At 62.5% G+C, this 20,229-nt stretch overlaps 1 protein-coding gene across 2 annotated transcripts in view; it reads right to left on the reverse strand.

The window, feature by feature from the left end:
- Nucleotides 1-1,914: 1,914 nt before the first annotated feature.
- The window catches only part of SLC9A8 (solute carrier family 9 member A8), a 72,826-nt gene continuing 54,511 nt past the window's right edge, over nt 1,915-20,229 (reverse strand). For both annotated transcript variants that reach the window (XM_070051707.2, XM_051844933.3), the window contains 7 exons: nt 19,812-19,917; nt 13,914-14,030; nt 11,734-11,816; nt 8,741-8,852; nt 6,809-7,029; nt 5,311-5,457; nt 1,915-4,725 (listed from right to left, as the gene is read on the reverse strand). In XM_070051707.2, the coding sequence (XP_069907808.2) occupies nt 4,618-4,725; nt 5,311-5,457; nt 6,809-7,029; nt 8,741-8,852; nt 11,734-11,816; nt 13,914-14,030; nt 19,812-19,917 (894 nt within the window). In that variant the 3' untranslated portion in view covers nt 1,915-4,617. The remainder of the gene's footprint in view (nt 4,726-5,310; nt 5,458-6,808; nt 7,030-8,740; nt 8,853-11,733; nt 11,817-13,913; nt 14,031-19,811; nt 19,918-20,229) is intronic.

The raw sequence follows: 20,229 nt of genomic DNA on the forward strand, positions 1-20,229 counted from the left end.
AGGGATGCCGGCACTGCAGGTGGGGGCTTAGCCTGCTGCCCACAGTGCCAGCCCCACGCACTCACGCTGTGGAGGCGGGTGCTGCGAGGCTGTCTCCCACCGTGTGGAGCTGTAGTTGCGGCATAAGACCCAGCCCGCAGAGCAGAGCCAGGACGTGTCCTGTCTCACACGCCGAGGGCCCCGGAAGGCCAGTGCCTGTGTCGCGGGTTCACTGGCTCGGCCGCGTCAGTACAAGCCCCAGGCCTTGTCTTGCTGTCCTGCTGCCCTCTGCACGCTGGCCGCCACTTCCTCCTGGGCTCAGAGTGGCTGCAGGGGTCCAGGCATTACTTCTCAGGTAAGGGAGCTCAGGCCTGAGCGGCCAGAGGGTGCTTTCCTCCCTGACAGCAGCTCTGGAAATCTGCAAGGAGGGCCCGGCCTCACGCCGGCGCTGGACTGGGAACCTGCCGACCCGCGAGGCGGACGGGCCGCAGGGCCGCAGGGCCGCCGCGCTGGAGATGAGTGGCTGGGTTGCCACTGGGGGCGGGGGTGTGTGTGTTTTATAAAGCAGGCGCTAACATGTCTGCTTGTCATTCCGAGAGGGTAAAGTGTTGATGTCTCTAAGCAGACGCTGTCCAAAGCATCCTGGTATCCATGTCCTTAAGTCTTCCGGCGGCCTTCACGCCCGCCGCCCCCATGGCGAGAGGGGCGCCTGCATCGGCACTCATGGCGCCAAGATGGCTGCCCGGGAGCCGAGTTCCCGCCTCCGTCTCCACCTCCACGTGCGGTCACCGCGGGCCGGGCGGTTGTGGCTGTGGTGCGAACCCGCGGGCCTCCGCTGGCAGATGGCAGCGTCCGTCTGTCTGCCACGAAACCAACCACACTTTGGGGCCCAGGAGCAGCGACCTGTCTCCCTCCGCGTCGGGGTGTCAGCCGGCAGCTGCCTGGCTGTCCTAGGGCCGGGCCCCAACCCCAGTGCCTCCGGGTTTGCCAGGCGCCCCCCAGGCACCGGCCGTGACGCCTGCCCTCTGCACCAGGCGAGGTCGAGCTGCCCCCCCACCCCCTGCAGACGGGGTGGGGATCCAGGCCCTCGACTTGGTAGCGGCCGTTGCCTCCTTCCCCAGCTCCCTGGCCTCTGAGGACACTTCTCCCCACGCTCGCGCCCTCCTCCCTGGAGCTTCTCCTAGGAGCGAGATGCGAGTGGCAAACGCCCAGTTCCCTGCCGGGAATCCGGTGCCCCCGCCCTCGGGCAACTGGGGCGATCCCGCTGTCCGTGGCTGCCGTCCCTGTCACCCGGGGGCCCTCGGCACTGCGGCCACGCGCAGTCACTGCTCGCCAGCCCCCGGCGGTCTTATCATGGGAGAGAAATCCACCCCCAGACGCAGGCTCTGTTCCGAGTGGGCGTCCCCAGCTGGTTCCACGCCTGTGGCCACGGGCACTGGGCCAGCCCAGGCCAGGTGTCGTCATCACCCCCTCCTCTGCCGGCGACAGGGGCGGGAGGGAGTCCCAGGGCTGGAAGGAGGAGGGCAGGTCCCCTGCCTGGTTGGCCTGCGCCGCACGCACTTGGTGCTGTCAGTGCGGGAGGCCCTGGCGCCTGCGCACACACGCCCCCCACCCCCCGCTCCTGCAGGTGGGGGTGAACAGGACCAGCTCCCTGTGTCACCATGGCCACAGCCCTGCAGGGCTCAGCTGGAACAGAACCAGTGGGAGACAGGCTCCTAGCACCCATTGAGAAAGGCCATGGCCCTGCTGGGGCTCAGCCCAGCCCCCCCCCTCGGCCTCACCTGCTCCTCACTGAGAACCAAAGGCAGGAACCAGACCCAGAGCCCACGCCCCTGACCACTGTGCTTCCCAGCTACTGGACCTGGGCTGGGGCGGGGCCTGGGGGGCACAGCCCACACCACCGCAAAGCCCTGTGAACAGAACTCAGGAGCCGGCTCCCGTCCAGCGGCTTCCACCTTTATTTCTAAACGAGGATCCAGTGGCGTGACTGACGAGGTAGCGTCCACCTCTGGGCCCTGCCCAACCCAGAGCCCATCAGGAAGAGCAGCAAGTACAGCTCGGGCTCATGCGGCCCCACAAGCGCCCCACAAGCTCGCTGGGGCCTTAACAGCAAGCCCACCCCCCCTTAACAGTCCTTAAGCCAAAAGCCAGCCCTTAAAAACGCCGGTTTTACACAGAAAACGAATGCACGATTCCGATCAACAAATCAAGCTTCGCAGGAGGCAGGAGGCGCACGCGGAGCGGCCGCGGGCCACCCCGCCCCGCCCAGCTGGCACGTGGCTCCTCCTGGCCTGGGGCTTGCAGATCCCGCCCTCGCACCCCTCCGCCCTGAGAAAGCTCGCGCAGAGCCCGGAGAAGCCCCGCTCCCGGGGACGCGCCCCCCCCCCCCCCCAGCAAGTTCTGAAACACCTGGCTGCTCTGGGGCTGCTTCCCACTTGGTCCCCAGCCCCTCATCCGGGAGACACAGGGCACTGGGGGGCTGCTCTTAAAGCCCTCCTGGGCGGCACAGGACTGCCGGGAGCCCCCCCACCCCCACTGCAGCTGCCGCAGCTCGTCTCAGCCAGAGCCAGAGCCGCGGCAGCCCCGGGCGCCCACCACAGGTGCTCCCAGAGGGGCCGCCCTGGCCCACCTAGCAGCAGCGCCTGCACGCACACCTGTGGGCGACACCAGCCCAGGCTCTCCCCTGCTTGAGGTCAGAGCACCAGAGACAGGGCTGAGCCACTGAGCCCGGCCCCTCCCTGCCTGTACCCCACCCCCCAGGCTGCTCCGGCCACGGAGGGCACGCAAATGAGTCTAGAGGGGTCTTAGTCGCAGGCCTGGGTGGCACATCCCGGTGCACGGCTGAAGGGCCGGCACCCCCAAGGCACTGCTGCCACAGCCTGCACCTGGCTCGAAGCCCCCGGCTGTGCTGCGTGCTCCTGGCCGTGGCCTAGACCTAAGGGGGGGGCCTCACCGGCCGTCTTCCCACCTCCTCGCACTCACTCTCCCCCACGTGGGAGGGCGGGGTGTGCTCAAAAGTGGACAGCAGCGAGCTGGGCTTCCCAGGCAGCCATCTTAAATCAACTCCACCAGGAGCGGCTGTTGGGGACATTCCACCAGAAGGGCACCTCCTCGGCCTTTTGCTGGTTAAAGGCCAGCGAGATGGCTGAGGGCCGACTCCCAGGGCTAAGCCCACACTCGGCCAGCAGGGGGCGGAGCCGGCTCACGGGAGATCCCGGCGGCCTTGGCACCTCCCAGGCAGGGCGCCCGAGCCCTGAGCAGTGACGAGGGGCCGTCTGAACTGAGAAGGTCACTTTTCATCGCTCAGTCTGTGGAGTGAAGGCTTGAAAGAGGAGAGAAATCCTGGCAAGCCGTGGGGTTTGCACAGCAGCTCCCTTCCGCCGTCGGGCTCTGGCTCAGGAGCTCCGAGCTGGGCTGAGCACGCCCTGCGGTCCCCGCGCCCTGAGGCCGCAGAGGCCAGCATCCTGCAGGCAAAGGCTTGCGGGTGCGGAGAGCAGACGGGTCACTGTTGAGCGCTGCCAAGTGCAAGTTCACTTCGCATGCGTGGAAGCGGCAAGGCAGGCTGAGGGCTGGGGCCTGAAGCCCCGAGTCCTGAGGTGACTCCTCCCTACCACCCAGAGCCACGCCCCTGAGGGGGGGGCGGAGATGCCACCACACCTGCTCCACCCGGGGACCCTAGGGAGAACCAAGGATGTGCACCTGATGGAGGAGACCACCCGCAGGAGCCAGGGCCACACGTGGAGGCTGCCAGGGCCCACGGAGGGCAAAGCGGGGCGGCGTGGGGAAGGGCGGAGCAGCAGGGGAGCAGGCGGCCCCCGCATGTCACCAGGACACGGCTGGCAGCTCCCGGCCCGCGATGGCCATGGAGGCTACCGGGGCGCGTGTGCTACGCTGCAGACCCCAGGATTCCTGCGTGGGGACAAACAGGACCAGGATGGCGGGGGCCCGGCGGTGAGTGGCACCAGCGGGCGGAAGGCACCCAGGCCCTCGCTGCTTTGTTCAGCACAGCCCTGGCTGCAGGCTCAGCCTGTAACCTCGCTTCTCCCTCGAGGGCACGGTGGCCCCGCGGAAAGGCCGCCCCCACCCTGCTTCCACGGGCGGGCGGGCACCCGAGGAGCACTCACTCCCTGTGCAGGGCAGGAGCGGCCGCCCAGGGAGCACACGAGGCGGCCCGGGGTTCCGGGCCCAGCCAGAGGCCCCGGCTCCTTGAAGACGCAAGGCAAACGGCAGCTGACCCTGGCCCCGGGGCGACGCCCATTCCAGAGGGGCAGGGCCTGCGGCTTGGGGCGGGGCCGAGGTGGGGGCCGGGGAGGGGCGCGGACCCAAACTCGCACTCCCTCGCTGCTGAGCGGTCCCGGCCGGCGCTCAGTGGGCCGCTTCCTCCCGCGGGCAGGTGCCTGCTCCCCTGGCTGCTGTGGCGATGCACGCGTGGCCACTTGGCCTGGCTCAGTGGGGAGAGGACACACGTTTCCCAAGAGGCCAGTTGGCTCCAAAGGCCTGGAAAGTTCCAAGTTCAACTTCTCCCGCTGCCTTCTATCCCAGTGAGGCTGCCGATGCATGCGCCTCCGAGGGCCGTGCCGGGCGTCTGCGGGCAGCGACTGCCCGGGCTGGCCTGGCCCTGCCGCAGCCTGGGCGCTGTCACAGCAGCTCCTGCTCGTCGTCCTCGGAGCCCGAGGGGCCCTGGCGCACCTCCTCGTACCACTTGTTGGTCAGGGTCTTCATCTGGATGCGCCCGTGGTGCAGGTCCTGGGGCGGGAGACACGGCCAGGCCTTCCTTAGTGGGCGTGGTCACGGCAGACGGAGCTGCACCTCGGGGTGGGGGGAGGGGCGGGGGTGGCCACAGGTGCTCCAGACCGAAAGCCACCAAGTGCAGGCGGCACTGAGGGGGCTTGAAGGTAAAACCGTGGCCTCCGCTCCCAGCTCTGCCTGGCACTGCTGCCTGTGTGGCCTCGGCCTCCCCCCGGAGGTGCCGACGCTGGAGAGCAGAGGAGACCCGCCCACGGACGTCACGGAAGGCCTCCGTGTGCTGCCTGGCGCCACGGCTGTGACCACCCGGGGACCCGGCCTGCAGCCACAGCCGGGCAGCGGTGCACTTGGGCAAGCTGCCGGCTCAGACTCTGCAACCAACTGGCGTCCTGAGCTGATCACCTGGGGACACCAAAGTGCGGGAGCGCATCTGGCATCAACCAGCTGCACAGGCGGCACTGGAGGTCAAACAGCAGGCGCTGAGCTCCATGCCCCGCCCCCCGCCCCGCCCGCAGCCTGGGGGCCCATGTGGGCCGCCTCCCACCCCTGCAGGTCCTGGGGGAAGGAGGCAAGGGCCCCGCTGACCTCCTGCGTCAGCCTGCGGGTGAAGAAGGGGTTCAGGTACTTGGCGTCCAGCCACATGAAGCCCTTGAGGTCCTGCCGCCTCACGTAGTGGGCTTCGTACTCCTCCTCGGTGAGTTCCGACAAGTGCTCCGACTCGATGGTGTTGCCCTGGCACGGGGGAGGCAGCCGGGATGCTGTCAGCTGGCACCGAAGCGCCCGCACCACCCAGGCCTAGCAGCAGCAGCGTTCCCACCCCTAACTGCACAGTGCAGGCGACCAAGGCCCCAAGGGGCTCCCGGGAGCCCACAGGGAGGCAGGAAGGTCCCCAGAGCAAGTGGGTGCCTGGGGCGCCGCCTCGTGACACTAAGTCAGGCCTGGGGGCACTGGGGCTGATCCAAGCTCTTCCTGGGACCCTGGTGTGCAGCCAGGACAGGGACCGCCGTTCTAGGCACTTTCCCCACCACAGATCCACAAGGGCGCCGCCTCGTGTCGCTCTGTGTGGCGGCTCCAGTCGCCGCGGTCCCACTGTGCGCAGGGGAGGGCGGGGACAACCGCCAGGGCCCGCTGCAGTTTCTGGCCCAGTTGGCCTAGGGTGACGCCCAAGAATGTGCAGAGCTGGCAAGTCCCGGGGACACTGCTGCCCCCACCCCCCGGTCCTCCTCCGAGAGCCCTGCAGAGGGGCTGGGGCGGAGAGGGCGCACCGAGTCCATGCGACCTCAGCGGTCTGAGAGAGTCTTCCATCTGCTGGTTCACTCCCCAAATGGCCACAATGGCTGGAGCTACGCCGATCCGAAGCCAGGAGCCAGGAGCTTCTTCCAGGTCTCCCGCATGGTCGCAGGGGCCTAAAGACTTGGGCCATCCTTCACTGCTTTCCCAGGCCACAGCAGAGAGCTGGACGGGAAGTGGAGCAGCCAGGACTCGAACCTGCGCTCATATGGGATGCCGGCACCTCAGGCAATGGCTTTACCTGCCACGCCACAGCACTGGCCCCTGCTCCACGTCTGATCCGGCTCCCCGCTGACACGCCTGGGGCAGCAGTGAAGACGGCCGATGTGGTCGGCGGACCTGGGTGGAGTTCCTGGCTCCTGGCTTCAGCCTGGCCCACCTCTGGCTGTTGTGGGCACTCGGGGAGTGAACTCCGAGGACAGAGGACCTCTCTCCCTCTCCCTCTCCTCTGTTCCTCTGTCCCTCTCTCTCTGTCCCTCTCTCCCTCCCTCTCTCCCTCTCTCCCTCTCCTCTGTTCCTCTGTCCCTCTCTCTCTCTGTCCCTTTCCCTCTCTCCCTCCTTCTCCTCCTCCCTCCCTCTCTCCCTCTCTTCTGTTCCTCTGTCCCTCTCTCTCTGTCCCTTTCTCCCTCTCTCTCTCCCTCTCTTCTGTTCCTCTGTCCCTCTCTCTCTCTGTCCCTCTCTCCCTCTCTCCCTGTCCCTCTCCCTCTCTCTCCCTCCCTCTCCTCCTCTCTCCCTCCCTCTCTCCCGCCCCGCCCCCCTCACTCCGCCCCCCCCCCCCAAGGCCGGCACTCACCATCTTCTCCGTCTTGCTGAGGTTCACGTCCTTCTTGCTGCGGCGGCGCGCCCGGGCGTCCTCGATGTCCACGAGGCGGATGAGGGGCATGGTGCTGCCGCCCAGCAGCAGGATGGTGAAGAGCACGATGATGATGGTGGTGGTGCCCACGAGCTGCCGCTTCTCCATGGGCTCCAGGTCCAGGTGCAGGCTCAGGGCGTAGGGGATGGCCCCCCGCAGGCCTGGGCAGGGACAGGGACGGGCAGGAGAAGGCAGAGGCCAGGTCGCCTGGGGAGCTCGGCCTGGCCCACACGTTCTCTGCCAGACCAGTGAGCGCGCTCACTCCAGGGAGCCCCGGGGAGTGAGGGTGGCAGGGTGCAGAGGAGGGGGCCCAGGCCCCTGGTCTCTCCCCTCCCCCTTTGCAGGCTGGCTGGGCAAGTCGGGTCGGGTAGCCTGGGCAGACAATACTGCCCAGTGCCCGTGGGGGGGGGGGGTCTGTGGGCCACTGGCCGCCCCAGGCAACCCCGCAGGTGCTGCGACTCCGCACGGCAGACAGCGACTCTGCATGAAGACAGCACAGAACCTAGGACCAAGCCCAAGAGTACAGGGCGTAGCTAGGGCTGCCGGAGCTCTGGCTGCGGGGACGCAGGCCACATGGGGAGATGGCAAATCCCCAGTCAGAAGTGCCCCAGCTGGGGCCAGCGCTGTGGCACAGCGGGTTAACGCCCTGGCCTGCAGTGCCGGCATCCCATATGGGCATCAGTTCAAGTCCCAGCTGCTCCACTTCCGATCCAGCTCTCTGCTACGGCCTGGGAAAGCAGTGGCAGATGGCCCAAGTGCTTAGGCCCCTGCACCCATGTGGGAGACCCGGAAGAGGCTCCTGGCTCCTGGCTTCGGACTGGCCTGCCTCTGCCACTGTGGCCATTTGGGGAGTGAACTAGCAGCTGGAGGATCTCTTTCTGTCTCTCCCTCTCTCTGTCTGTGGCTCTGCCTTGCAAATAAATAAATAAAATCTTAAAAAAAAGAGGGACATCTGAGATAGTGAAAGGCGCTGCTGGCGAGAGGACAGGAGCGGCCCCGCCCGGCCCCGCGGGCACGCTGTGCACAGGGAGGCTTGCAGAGCTGGCGGGCAGGGCGGGCAGGGCGGGCAGGGCGGGCGCCGCAGCACAGCAGGCTAAGCCGCTGCTTGGGAAGCACGCATTCCGCATGTGAGCACCGATTTGAGCCCCGGCTGCTCCACTTCCCACCCAGCTCCCTGCTGACGCGCCTGGGAAAGCGGCCGAGGACGGCCCGGTGCGTGGACCCTTGCACCACGTGGGGGGCCTGGATGGAGTTCCTGGCTCTTGGCTTTGGCCTGGCCCAGCCCTGGCCATTGGGGACGTTTGGGGAGTGAATCAGTGGACAGAAGATCTGTCTCTCTGCCTTTCAAAATAAATGAATAAATAAATAAACAAACAAACAAACCAAAACACAACACCTCTGTGTTGCTCAAAAATAAACGTAAAGATGCAGAAGGATTTATGAAATCATCCCCATCGTGGGAAAAGCAGAGAAACAGGATAAAACAGCAGCTAAAGTAATGCGAGTCAAACCACCAGAGCCTCACGCCAGAAGGGAACCGAGGACTCAGACTGGCATGTGGACAAAAACTGTCCCAACCTGCACCTGTCTGACTTGGCGCCCACGACTCCAGCCAGAAAACCCACGGCTCCCCCAGTCTGCTCGCACCGTCCTCCAGGAAACGGAGGCCGGGGAGGCAAACCCTGGCTCCGCCTGCGGGATCACACGATCCCCAACGAGGCCTCTGCTCTCTCTTTGAAGCCAGGCTCCCTCATCTGTAGAGTGACCATGGAGGGGCACCGCTGAGTGGGCGCGCCCATGGTTCCGGGCCCTCTGTGCACGGGGTCCTTCCTCCAGGTCTCGGCCCCCCCGGGGCGGTCAGGAGGGGCTTACCACTGAGCCACATGATGAACATCATCTTCGGGGTGATCTTGTGATCGCGGAAGAAATTCAGGAGGTAGGAGAGGGGGAAGATGTTCACGGCTCTGCCGAACAGCACAAGCACCTGTTCACGGCAACAGAGTGAGTCTCAGGTGAAACCGCCTGGCTCTGCGGGCGGACGCCTGTCAGCTAATGCCGAGCGCGCCACGCGCCCGCCGCCAGGGCAGGGCGGCCCGCAGCCGGGGGGTGTGCTGCTGGCGACGCCTACTCCCAAGGTGCACCTTGCATTTCAGTGAGGGAAAGAGAAGGCTAACAAGGTGTCCGTGAGGGCTCCAGTGAAGACAGCAGAACAAAGCGAGGGCTGAGAGGCCGTGCAGAAGTGTCCAGAGGTTAATTTAAGGCACCCTGATTCCAGAGGTGCCCCGGGGGACAGCCCTGGGCTGACCCCCCCACAGGCTAGCTGTGCAGGGCCAGGCAAGGTGCTTCCAGCGCCCCCGTGGCCCACAGGAGGAGAGGCTGCTACGGGCCCTCCCAGGCATGGAAGGGAACACGTGGGAGGTTCTACAGGAGGCCGGACACGGGGCCTAGCTGGTGGCTGCTACAGCTTTTGGCTCCCACCACCTGCAAAGGTGTGGCAGTCGTAACTGGGGCAGGATGTAGCTGAAGTCACGTCCCGGTGGATTCTCAGGCCCATTTATCAATTTGCTTTCATCATCTTCCTCTTGGTTCTCACCAGGACTTGAAAAGGATGCCATTCACCTGTGTGTTCTTTAGCTTCAAGTTAATTCTTTGGGGCCGGCGCCGTGGTGTAGTGGGTAAAGCCGCCGGTCTGAGTCCCGGCTGCTCCACTCCTGATCCAGCTCCCTCTACTGCACCTGGGAAAGCAGCAGAGGCTGGCCCGAGTGCTTGGGTTCCTGCTCGCATGTGGGAGACCCAGAAGAAGCTCCTGGCTCCTGACTTTGGCCTGGCCTGGCCCAGCCATTGCAGCTATCTGAGAAGCGAGCCAGCAGATGGAAAATCTCTCTCTCTCTCTCTCTCTCTGTGTAACTCTGCCTTTCAAATAAATAAATAAATCTTTGAAAAACAAAAGGTTAATTCTTTAGTGAGTGAGACTGGAGCATGCCTTGGGCAGCGTGCTGGGCAGAGTCGAATCGGCAGGGACTGCCGCCCAGTGCGACATTTCCAGGCCACGCAGCGGGCGCTGGCTTTCCACCTGTGCTGTGCTGCTAACTTTAACCCTTATGACGCCCTTACACTGTGTAAGGTCCGTGTTATGGCCTCCATTTTACAGACAAGGAAGCTGGGGCATAGACAGTGTAAGGAAAAGGTCCCAGCGGTCAGGAAGGCAGGGGCAGATCCAACCAAGTCTTTCAGCCTGGGTCAGAATCAAGGCCCCAGCTGTTGAGCGCGGGGCAGAACCTGGAGGGTGGGACCGGGACGTGTGACGAGCATGGGTGCCCCCACGCAGGGCCAGCCTGGGCCCAGGAGCTCAGGGAAACTGAGTTTCCCCCCAGGGCGGCCTCTCCCCTTCCTCCCCTTCCTGTTCCGGCGCTGAAATCCCATCTCCCGTTGCCAGACTTGCGTTTCAGGTTTGACCGCAGGTGGCCCCTTTCGCCCAGTGAGCACACTAAGGACCACTGTGCTTCTGTGAAAGACACCCCCGACCCTGAAGTCCTGGACCCCGAGCCTGGACAGGTAACAGAGACAGGCAACGCGGCGGCCCAGATCGCAGCGGGAGCGACTTCCCCCGGCCCCTCCTCTGGTCTCAGTGTCCCCAGATGCAAACAGCTGGGCACACAGGTGACAGCAGCACACAGAACCCCTGCAGCTATGCTTGCTAAGGGCAGCTGGCAATAAAAGCTAACTGACGACAAGTCACAAGTCAGGACGCTAGGGAGCAGCCATGGGCCTCCACGTGCCTTCAGGGAACAGAGGGTACAAAAGGACAACACGGAGATCCACTTAGGGACAAGGGCGGGCATTCAGCGGGAGCAGACCGTCAGGAAGGGGGGCTGGGAGCCCTGGCGGAACCGAGCTTCCGTGGGAAGCCTGGGCAGAGTGGCGCCTTCCGTGGGACGCGCACTATCCCCACTGCACTCCCCCAAAGCGGGGACTCTGTGGCAGTGACTCCATTACAGGCCTCCCTTTGGTCAAGGGGCGTGAGGCCAATCACACCGCCCCGTCACAGCTTCCTCTGGGCTGACCCTGCGGCATGGACGTAATCTGTTTTTTAAAGATGTTATTTATTTGAGAGGTAGAGTTACAGACAGAGAGAAACACAGAGAGAGGTCTTCCATCTGCTGGTTCACTCCCCAAAAGGCTGCAATGGCTGGAGCTGGGCTGATCCAAAGCCAGGAACTAGGAGTTTCTTCCGGGTCTCTCACGTGGGTGCAGGGGCCCAAGTGCTTGGGCCATCCTCCACTGCTTTCCCAGGCCATAGCAGAGAACTGGACCGGAAGTGGAGCAGCTGGGACTCACTGGCACTGCAGGCGGCGGCTTTACCCACTATGCCACAGCACCCCTCCCCCCGCCCCGGACTTAATCCTAAACCCGGCGTCCGGGGTCAGGCTTTGCAACAGACAGCTCGGAGGAGCCGCGCTAGGATGGCCAGCACCTTCACGCTGGATCACCCGGGAAGGATGGAGAAGAGAAAGGAACGGTGCCCAGCTGCACGGCCACTGAGCACGTGGCTCCCTGCCTGGCATGGCTCCGCTCTTCTACACGGAGTATTTCTGCGTGGTTGTGACCACTCAGAGTCAGTTCTGAAATCTGCCTTTACACGTGAACTTGTACTTCTTAGAAAGACCCTCACACTAGGGATGTTGAAAATTACCTTTCCCCCCTTATATGTCTGTGACTTTTTTTTTAAGCAAAAGAAACGTTACACAGAAGAGTGTCTATGTAGCTGTTGACTCTGGACAGTTGACAGTTACATAAGGAATCTGGAACGCATGGTGACTGACCTACAAATCAGTAGTTAAATAAAAAACAAGCAAAATACTCACGATGCACCAGATGACAAAGGAAATTTCAAACTTGTGAGGGAAACTAAAGATGGACAGGCCGAGGAACGCAAACACGCACGTCTCTGAAACAGACCAAAGGTGGATTACCCAGCCGCCCGCGCCCTTCCACGTGGCACCGAGCCGCTCCGCGAGCGAACACCCAGCAGTCAGGGTCTCGTTTTCCGGGAAGCCCTGCAGCTGCCATCTCGGTCAGGCTCGTACTCCCAGTCCACCTCCCTGCTGGTGAGATCCTCCCAGTGCAATGCACCAGCTGGCAAATCCCTCGGCAAACGCGCACGCTCCCGCCGGGGAAGACGATAAACACGGGAATCTGCCCATTTGCTGATCACTGTGATTAGCCAGGATTCCCGCAGACGGCGCCGCCGCGGGAGGAGTGGGAACGCGCCCTTGTCACTCTCCTGCCAAGGACGGCCGTCCTGGACGCTGCCGCCAAGTTTAGAGCGGGCTCCAAACCAGGCAGAGACGTTTCCGTCTCCTGCCTCCACCGCGCGAGCCAGAAGAGCTGAGCAGTGGCCTGTGTGGTCTGAGAACACCTCACGCGTTCCTCGGCTCCGCTTCAACCACGACGTGCCCAGCCCGGCCCAGCAAGTCTGGAGACAAAGGCTGTGTCCGAGCGGCCCAGCCGCGCCAACGGCAGAGCTTCGCCTTCCATCGGGGGTCTCCGCACACAGATCCGCCAGCTTCCTCAGTGGAATTTTTTCCTATCTGGTAAATATTTTTGTGATCTTTCCGAATTGGCACATTGGGAACACACTCCATTCTTTATGCTTCTCCCGGCAGCATGAATCCTAGGACTTCGGACACGGCGTAACCAACCCTCTGGGGCTGGGTGGTTAGGTGGCCCGTATTCTTGCTACTACGAGCTCTAGCTAACATCCCCGGATGTTCCGGGTGACCTGCTGAGTAAAGGGTGCACACGCAAACGGCATGGTGCTGGCACACGCCCGTCACCAAGGCGTGACTCCTACACCCCCGTGCCAGAGTGGCTATCACCAAACCGCAACTCCGCCAATAAGATGGTTACAGAACAGCACTGGGTGCCATTTGCGGGCCGTTAGCTACGGTGAGGTCAGGGTCCAAATCTGGAGTCCCGTTTTGAGAGAGGAGGTGTGGAAAAATGACTGGCACGGAAACAAAGCCCTGGCTTCCAGACCTGCTTCTCGGCCACGAGACCGGGCAGGTCACCTGTGCTCTCTTCACTTAAGGTTCCGCATGGCCAGGCCCTGCCTGCCTGCGAGCCTGGACCAGTGTGCGACAGGACTTCAAAGTGAGGCAAGCCGCTCGGAACGCAGGGCAGATGCTGTGGTGACGGCCAGGGCACAGCCACATGGGGCCCGCATGAAGGGACAGTGTCAGTGGCTCCTTCACCCCCACGCAGAAACTGGGGGGAGGGGCGGGGGGAGGTCCGAGTGTGGAGGAAGTAAGAGCTCAAAGAGAAGTGGCTTAAAAGCAAAATGTGCCATGGTCTACGCCAGCCCAGTAAGTGATGCCTCCAACACAGACTCCCCCAAGGTCAAGTTTGCAAGGATGCTCTGTGAACCGGGAGCTCTGAGGCCAAGTCTGGGGAATGCCGGAACTTCACCCCCCTGGAAGTCCCACTGCCCGGTCACTGCAACATCTGCAGTTGATGACTTTGTTAACTCGATTTAACCCAGGATTTTCAACTCCTTTTTTTTTTTTTTAACTCTGGAGCCTTTTACATGCAACCTCACCAGTGTCCTTTCCAAGGAATATGTTTTTGGAAATGTTTCCTGCATACGTGACAAATGCACATCTAAGACGTTCGCGGTCAGTTGCGCTCCTCATTTTGGGTCTTAAAATCCCAAGTGTCGAATGTCCCACTTCCGGGTGTTAGGCTTGCTTTACAGAACTGCAAAGCCAGGGAACAGAGCAGCGTTTGGCCCCGAGGGACTCTGCTGCCAGGGAGAATCTTGGCAGCGCTGAGGACGGGGCGCGGGCAGGCGACTGCCCTGGGGAGGCCAGGCCAGTGCCGAGGACGGGGCGCGGGCAGGCGACTGTCCTGGGGAGGCCATGGCCAGCACCGAGGACGGGGCACGGGCAGGCGACTGCCCTGGGGAGGCCACGGCCAGCACCAAGGATGGGGCGCGGGCAGGCGACTGCCCTGGGGAGGCCACGGCCAGCGCCGAGGGGCGACTCACCGCACAGGAAGGCCACAGTCCGCAGTGTTTGCTGCATGAGGATCTGGGTGACCGGGGAGAGGTTGTGGTGCGTGTAGTGCGACATCACGATGCCGGAGAACAGGATGGCCATGATGCCTGCAGGGGACGGGCAGAGCGCAGACGTGAGCAGACCAAGGAGCACCTGCCGCCCGACCCCAGGTCACACGGCCCCGCAGCCCGAGGGGCTCAGGAAAACGCCCAGGGCCCCCGCTCTGCTGGCTTGGCTGGCGGGCGGTCCAAGTTACGCCCCTCCCCCAGCCTGTTTTCTCATCTGTACGGTGGAACCAATAGGACCCGCTGGTGCTCCCGTGGGGAGAGAAAGCAGAGAGAAGCTGTGTCCGCGCCCTTCACGGCACCAGGGCTGAACAGGTGTGTGCGGGTGCTGGCGCTGGCCCCGGCAGACGCGGGGACAGAGAAACCACTCGGGGGCTGACATGGAGCATTAAGAATCTGGACTCGGAGTGCAGCGAGATGCCGATGGCCTTTTTAAACACCTTACCTTCCGATTTTCCCTTAATCACGCGTTACTGTTATACTAGAAAAGGATGCCATTTTGTTTTTAAAGCTTATTTATTTATTTAAAATTTATTTCTTTTTCTTTTTTTTGACAGGCAGAGTGGACAGTGAGAGAGAGAGACAGAGAGAAAGGTCTTCCTTTGCCGTTGGTTCACCCTCCAATGGCCGCTGCGGCTGGCGCGCTGTGGCCGGCGCACCGCGCTGATCCGAAGGCAGGAGCCAGGTGCCTCCTCCTGGTCTCCCATGGGGTGCAGGGCCCAAGCACCTGGGCCATCCTCCACTGCACTCCCTGGCCACAGCAGAGAGCTGGCCTGGAAGAGGGGCAACCGGGACAGAATCCGGCGCCCTGACCGGGACTAGAACCCGGTGTGCCGGTGCCGCAAGGCGGAGGATTAGCCTAGTGAGCCACGGCGCCGGCCCAAAATTTCTTATTTATTAGAAAAGCAGAGATTTTCCATCTGCTGGTTCATTCCACAAACCCCAACATGGCTGGGGCTGGGCCAGGCTGAAGCCAGGAGCTTCATTTTGGACAAACACTACTATACACACTGCCCTACATGGCCTGCTGTATGCACACTGCCCTACACGGCCTGCTGTATGCACACTGCCCTACCACAGCCTATTGTATACACACTGCCCTACACAGCCTGTGTATGCACACTGCCCTACATGGCCTGCTGTATGCACACTGCCCTACACGGCCTGCTGTATGCACACTGCCCTACCATGGCCTATTGTATACACACTGCCCTATACAGTCTGCTGTACATTCACTGCCCTACATGGCCTGCTGTATGCACACTGCCCTAACGTGGCCTGCTGTATACACAGTACCCACACAGCCTACTGCATGCATACTACCCTACAAGACCTACTGTATGCACACTACCCTACGGGAGTGCAGGCAAACCCTGCTCTTGGTGTCGCCCAGCACGTGTGTGCTGGCCGGGTGATAGCAGAAACTGGCACACTTCCTCTCCCAGCTTCTGAGGACACGGCAAACTCCTCCGCTCTTTCGTGTTCCCTACAAAGGAGTCCAGACCAGGAGCCTGGGGCAGCGCTTCCCCTCAGACCGCCGGGCGGCGCAGGTACGTGGGAGGGGCGGGAGGCGCTCACTGGCTCCGGGCACCACACAGACAGCCAGGAGCTCGAGCGGGCTCCGGAGCCCTGCGCCACCAGCAGCAAAGCCGCTCCCGACGGCGGGGACCTTCAGCCTGGCTCTGAATTCCTTTGTTCCTCTCTGCCCATTCCTGCAGGTGACCGCAGGACAGCTGACCCTTCCCGACCCTGCAACACCAGGCGAGTACGCACGCCATCAAAAATACAAGGGGGGAGACCACCATCGGGCCTGGACCTCACCTGGTCGGCAGGGACCCGGCTGACAGCACGGCTGGGGCTCACTTCCAGAAACACGGGGCTTGCACGTGGTGCAGGGAGTTAAGTCGCAGCCTGCAATGCTGGCAGCCCATTAGGGATGCTGGTTAGAGTCGCGGCTGCTCTGCTCCTGATCCTGCTCCCTGCTAAAGCACCTGAGAAAGCAGCAGAGGACGTCTAAGTGCCTGGGCCCCTGTGCACATGTGGGAGACCCAGAATGGAATTCTTGGCTCCTGGCTTTAGCCTGGCCCAACTCCAGCTCTTGCAGCCATCTGGGGAGTGAAACAGTGGATGGGAGACAGGGTGTTATTAACTCATCCTGCTGGGAGATAGAACGCTGGACCAAGGGCAAGCCGGGGCCTCTCGTGGCCGCCCTCTCGTTCACCTGCCTAGGCCTGCCCCCCTACGGCGCCTACGCTAGGACCCAGGAAGTGGATACGCAGAGTGCTGTGTCTGTAGTTTGAGGTCACACAGCTAATGAGAACAAGAGCCGAGACTCACCCCGGGCTGTCTGGCTCCGGCAGCGCCTCAGACCTGACATTACGTGCTTAGCTAGCCCGTGATTCGGGACCCCAGTGGGGAAGTCCTGCGTGGGGCCACTCACCACTGGTCCTTTGTGATGGTCAGGAAAAGGGGCAGCCGATAGGCAAGAAACGGCAAAACCACCGCGCTTCCCACTCGCATGCTCCTGCCACTAGGAGGCGCCTCTCCACAGACTCTGGATGACACTCTCCCAGGGCCAATGTGGCTGCTTCCTCCCCCAGGCGCCGCCCCTGCTGCTGGCCTGCGTGGCTCTCTCTGTCCCCAGTGTGGGCAGCAAGGCGCCTAAGGAAATGGGATCTTGCTGACAGAAAGCCCGGCTGCCCAGAAGGAAAAACAAGAAAGCCCACCCCTTGTCTTCCTCACAAATCCCAAATGGGGCCGGAGTACACACGTCCTTGCCAACAGGTGCTCACGGATCATCTCAAGGGCGGGAGACCGCACAGACCGCGGTAGGACAGCGGGGCTGGGTGGGTGACTCGCAGGTGAGGTTTACCGAAGTCAACCTAAGGGGGAGGCTGGTGGAGGACCCTGGATGAAACGGCCAGCGAGCTGGCTCAGGCTTAGAAACAAACCCCACGGGACAGAGCTTTCTCCAGTGACAACAGCCAGTCCCCTCTGCTTCCTCCTTGGCAAGACCTGCTTGCAGAGGGCCCTGGGTGACCCCAGACGGAGCTGCGGCAGAGAGTACTCCGTCTGTCTGAGGCACAAGAACCACCGGGACTCTCGCTGAGCCCAGGAAGATAATTGCTACGCAAATCGCTGTGCCGCCAGAAACAACGAGGAGCGCTGGCAGTTCTCCGACTCTGGACAAAAGGGAAGCAAACAGGGTGGCCACTCTGCTCCGGCCCCTTGCTGGGCTTCCGGCCTGCGGGCAGATCACAGTGGGGCTCGCTGCCAGTGTCCAGGGGCCCACAGCCTGTGTGGCTGCGCCGAGGGGCCCGGCGCTGGGCCAGCAGCCTGGGACCAGTGCTGGCCTGCACGCGTGGGGGATGCACACACAAAGCTGGGTGAAGAAACACCCAAGGCGGCTCGGGGCAGGAGCAGTCTGGGTCCCCCTCCGCCAGAGTGGGGCGTGAAATGTTGGGGCTCAGAGAAATGACACCCCAAGTGTGGTTCTTGGGTGTGCCTGAGAACCAGTGTTCCCCCTCCACTCTCACCTCCTGAGCCTCTCCCCCGTGCGGGTGGGGAGGCCCCTGATTCTTGTTTCCGCCTTCACACTGGACCGGTCAGAGGACGCAGAGGACACAGCCGTCCCCCACCTGCCCCTGAAGTGTCAGCTCCCGCGGAGGAGACCGAGGCTGCAGCCACACTGAGCCCACCGTCACAGGTAACGACCGTCCCCAGACGGCAGATCCGGACGTCAACTCCGAGCTACTTTCTCACGCCTCCAGCAATCTCTCCCCCCTCCCCTTCCCTGCAAATAGGCCGTTTAAGCGTCAACCATCTGGACCCCCTTGGAGTCGCACACTGTGCACGGGGCTCCCGCACGGACCTCCCACTCGGTGGTCTGCTGTCAGGTCCCTGCGGGAGCCTCCACACAGCCACACTTCACTCCCGCGGGGAAGTCGCGGAAAGAGCTCTGGAGGTCAGCAGCAAAGCGCCCTTGAATCTCTGGCTGAGTGACTTGTGTGCGAGGGAGAAAATCCCAGCAGCTGGGGAGAATGCGGCGGGTCCCGGGGGAGAACTCAGCAGGGCCCTGTGACCTGGGGGAGAACACGGCAGGGGCCCGCGACCCGGGGGGGAGAACTCGGGGAGAGCGCGGCAGGGCACTGCCTCAGCAAGTGCTGCTCTGGACCCGCTCGCCCTGCGTCCAAAGGCAAACCTCAAACGGATTCACCTGATCCCGAGGGACTTCGGTACGCACGGAAAGAAATGGCCAGAACTCACAAACAATACGAGATCTCACGCTCAGCAGCAGTGCCTGGCATCCAATCAAAAGTTGGATGCAAAATGCAAAGACCAGGAGTAGAAGAAAAGTTAACGGACAGAACGCGTGTGGAATTGACGCAGATGGCGCAGGTAGGGGACGAGGTATCCGAACAGCTGTTACACGGATGCTCCCGGGCCCAAGGATATGGAGGAGCGAGACGTGGAGGCTGCAGCAATGACCCGGAGGGCATCTCTGTGTGTGAACGCGAAAGCTGAAATGAGATTAACAGGAGACCCGCACAGCGCAAGAAAAGCTCAGCGAACTTGAAGACACAGCAAGAGACGCTAAGCAAAACAAATCACGCAGCAAACAGCCACGGACGTCACGGGTCAGCGGGAGACCACCTTCAAAGCTGGACAACTAACAGTAAATGCATCAGTGTCCCCATCCCAAATCTGGAAACACCCAATGTCCTTCGAACGGCCACACGACCCATCCGCTGTGCCGCAACGAGAAAGTAAGAACTCCGAGACGTGCGCAAACATGGCATCCTCACCATCAATTTAAGAAACTGGGTGCAGACTTGCCTGCCCACTTGTGGGTGGGGACACCGACTAAGCCCAGTCTGGTGGCCCAGGGCTGAGCGGCCAGCCGGGAGCTGGCGCGCACTGTCCTCGCCGGGCACCAGCTCTGACGCAGGGCACTGCCAGCCTCCTCCCCAGGTGCAACGCAAGGCACCGGGCCACACGGTCTGCCCCGAATCTCACTGCCCCTGCACCCTGAGTGCATGTCACCTTCTTAGGATCTCAGGAATGTTACGTCAAATACAGGGGCAGGCGCTGTGGCGTACCAGGTAAAGGAGCTGCCTGCAGTGCCGCATCCCATGTGGGTGCCGGTTCAAGTCCCAGCTGCTCCCCTTCTGATCCAGCTCCCTGCTAATGCACCCGGGAAAGCAGTGGAAGATGGCCCAAGTGCTTGGGCCCCTGCACTCTGGCTCGTGAACCAGTGGATCAAAGATCTCTCTCTCTCTCTCACTCTGTAACTCTGCCTTTCAAATAAATAAAATAAACCTAAAAAAAAAAAAAAAAAAAAGCCGACTGCAGGCCAGGTGTGTCCCACAGACGCCACCTTCATATCCTTGGGCTGCCGCCACCCCCTGCCTGCCCCTCTGGGTTTTGGAGGGAGCTGTGTTAGAGGGGCTGGTGGGTGCCAGTTCCTGAGTCAAAGACAGCGGGTGAGAATGCAGCTGTGACCTTGTGCAGCGTATCTCCGCTCTCTTGGCAGGGGTTTTCTCATCAGTAAACGGGGTTGGGGGGACTTCCCGGGCTGAACCTCCCGCCCACGTCGTGCAGCTGACGAGGGGAAATGAGAGGAGGCGGGAGGGACAAAACGTGGCCACGACACCAACGGAGTGAGCGAGCCCCCGGATCCGGCGGCCCTGCCCCCAGATGTATCCCCCCTCTCCGGCTTGCGCTCTTCTGAGCTCTGATTGGCTCTGGCGACCGGGAGTGACCCCGCCCACAGAAGCCCTTCTATCCGGCCTGACAGCGCAGTTCCAGGCCTCTGTCACCCACCTGAGAGCGAGATCCCTTCCGCGAGCCCATACGGCAGGTACGCGAAAATGATCATCATGCCGAACTCCAGGGACGGCGTCTTCCTCAAGTCGATGTGCTTCAGCACGTGGGCCAGCGTCAAGGAAAGAGAAGCGAGCGCCAGCCGGCGGCAGACAGAAGTCACAGACAGCTGTCTTCGCAAGCTAAACAACGGGTACCAGCATCCTGGGACACCCTAGGTTGCGAGGGAGGACTCGTCCCTACGGGGCTTTCTCTGCAGGGAGCCCGTCACTAAAGCAAGGGGATCCGACAGAACACTGAGACACTAAAGCCCCGAGACAAACACTGGGCAGAATGAGAATCAACCCAAGTTGACTCATTTGAAGATGCTGACTTAGGGTGGGTGTACGGTGTGGCGGGTACACGCTGTGTGGGACCC

The sequence above is a fragment of the Oryctolagus cuniculus genome, chromosome 11 (assembly GCF_051225735.1).
Source record: "Oryctolagus cuniculus isolate XC-2025 breed Fujian yellow rabbit chromosome 11, ASM5122573v1, whole genome shotgun sequence".
NCBI lineage: Eukaryota > Metazoa > Chordata > Mammalia > Lagomorpha > Leporidae > Oryctolagus > Oryctolagus cuniculus.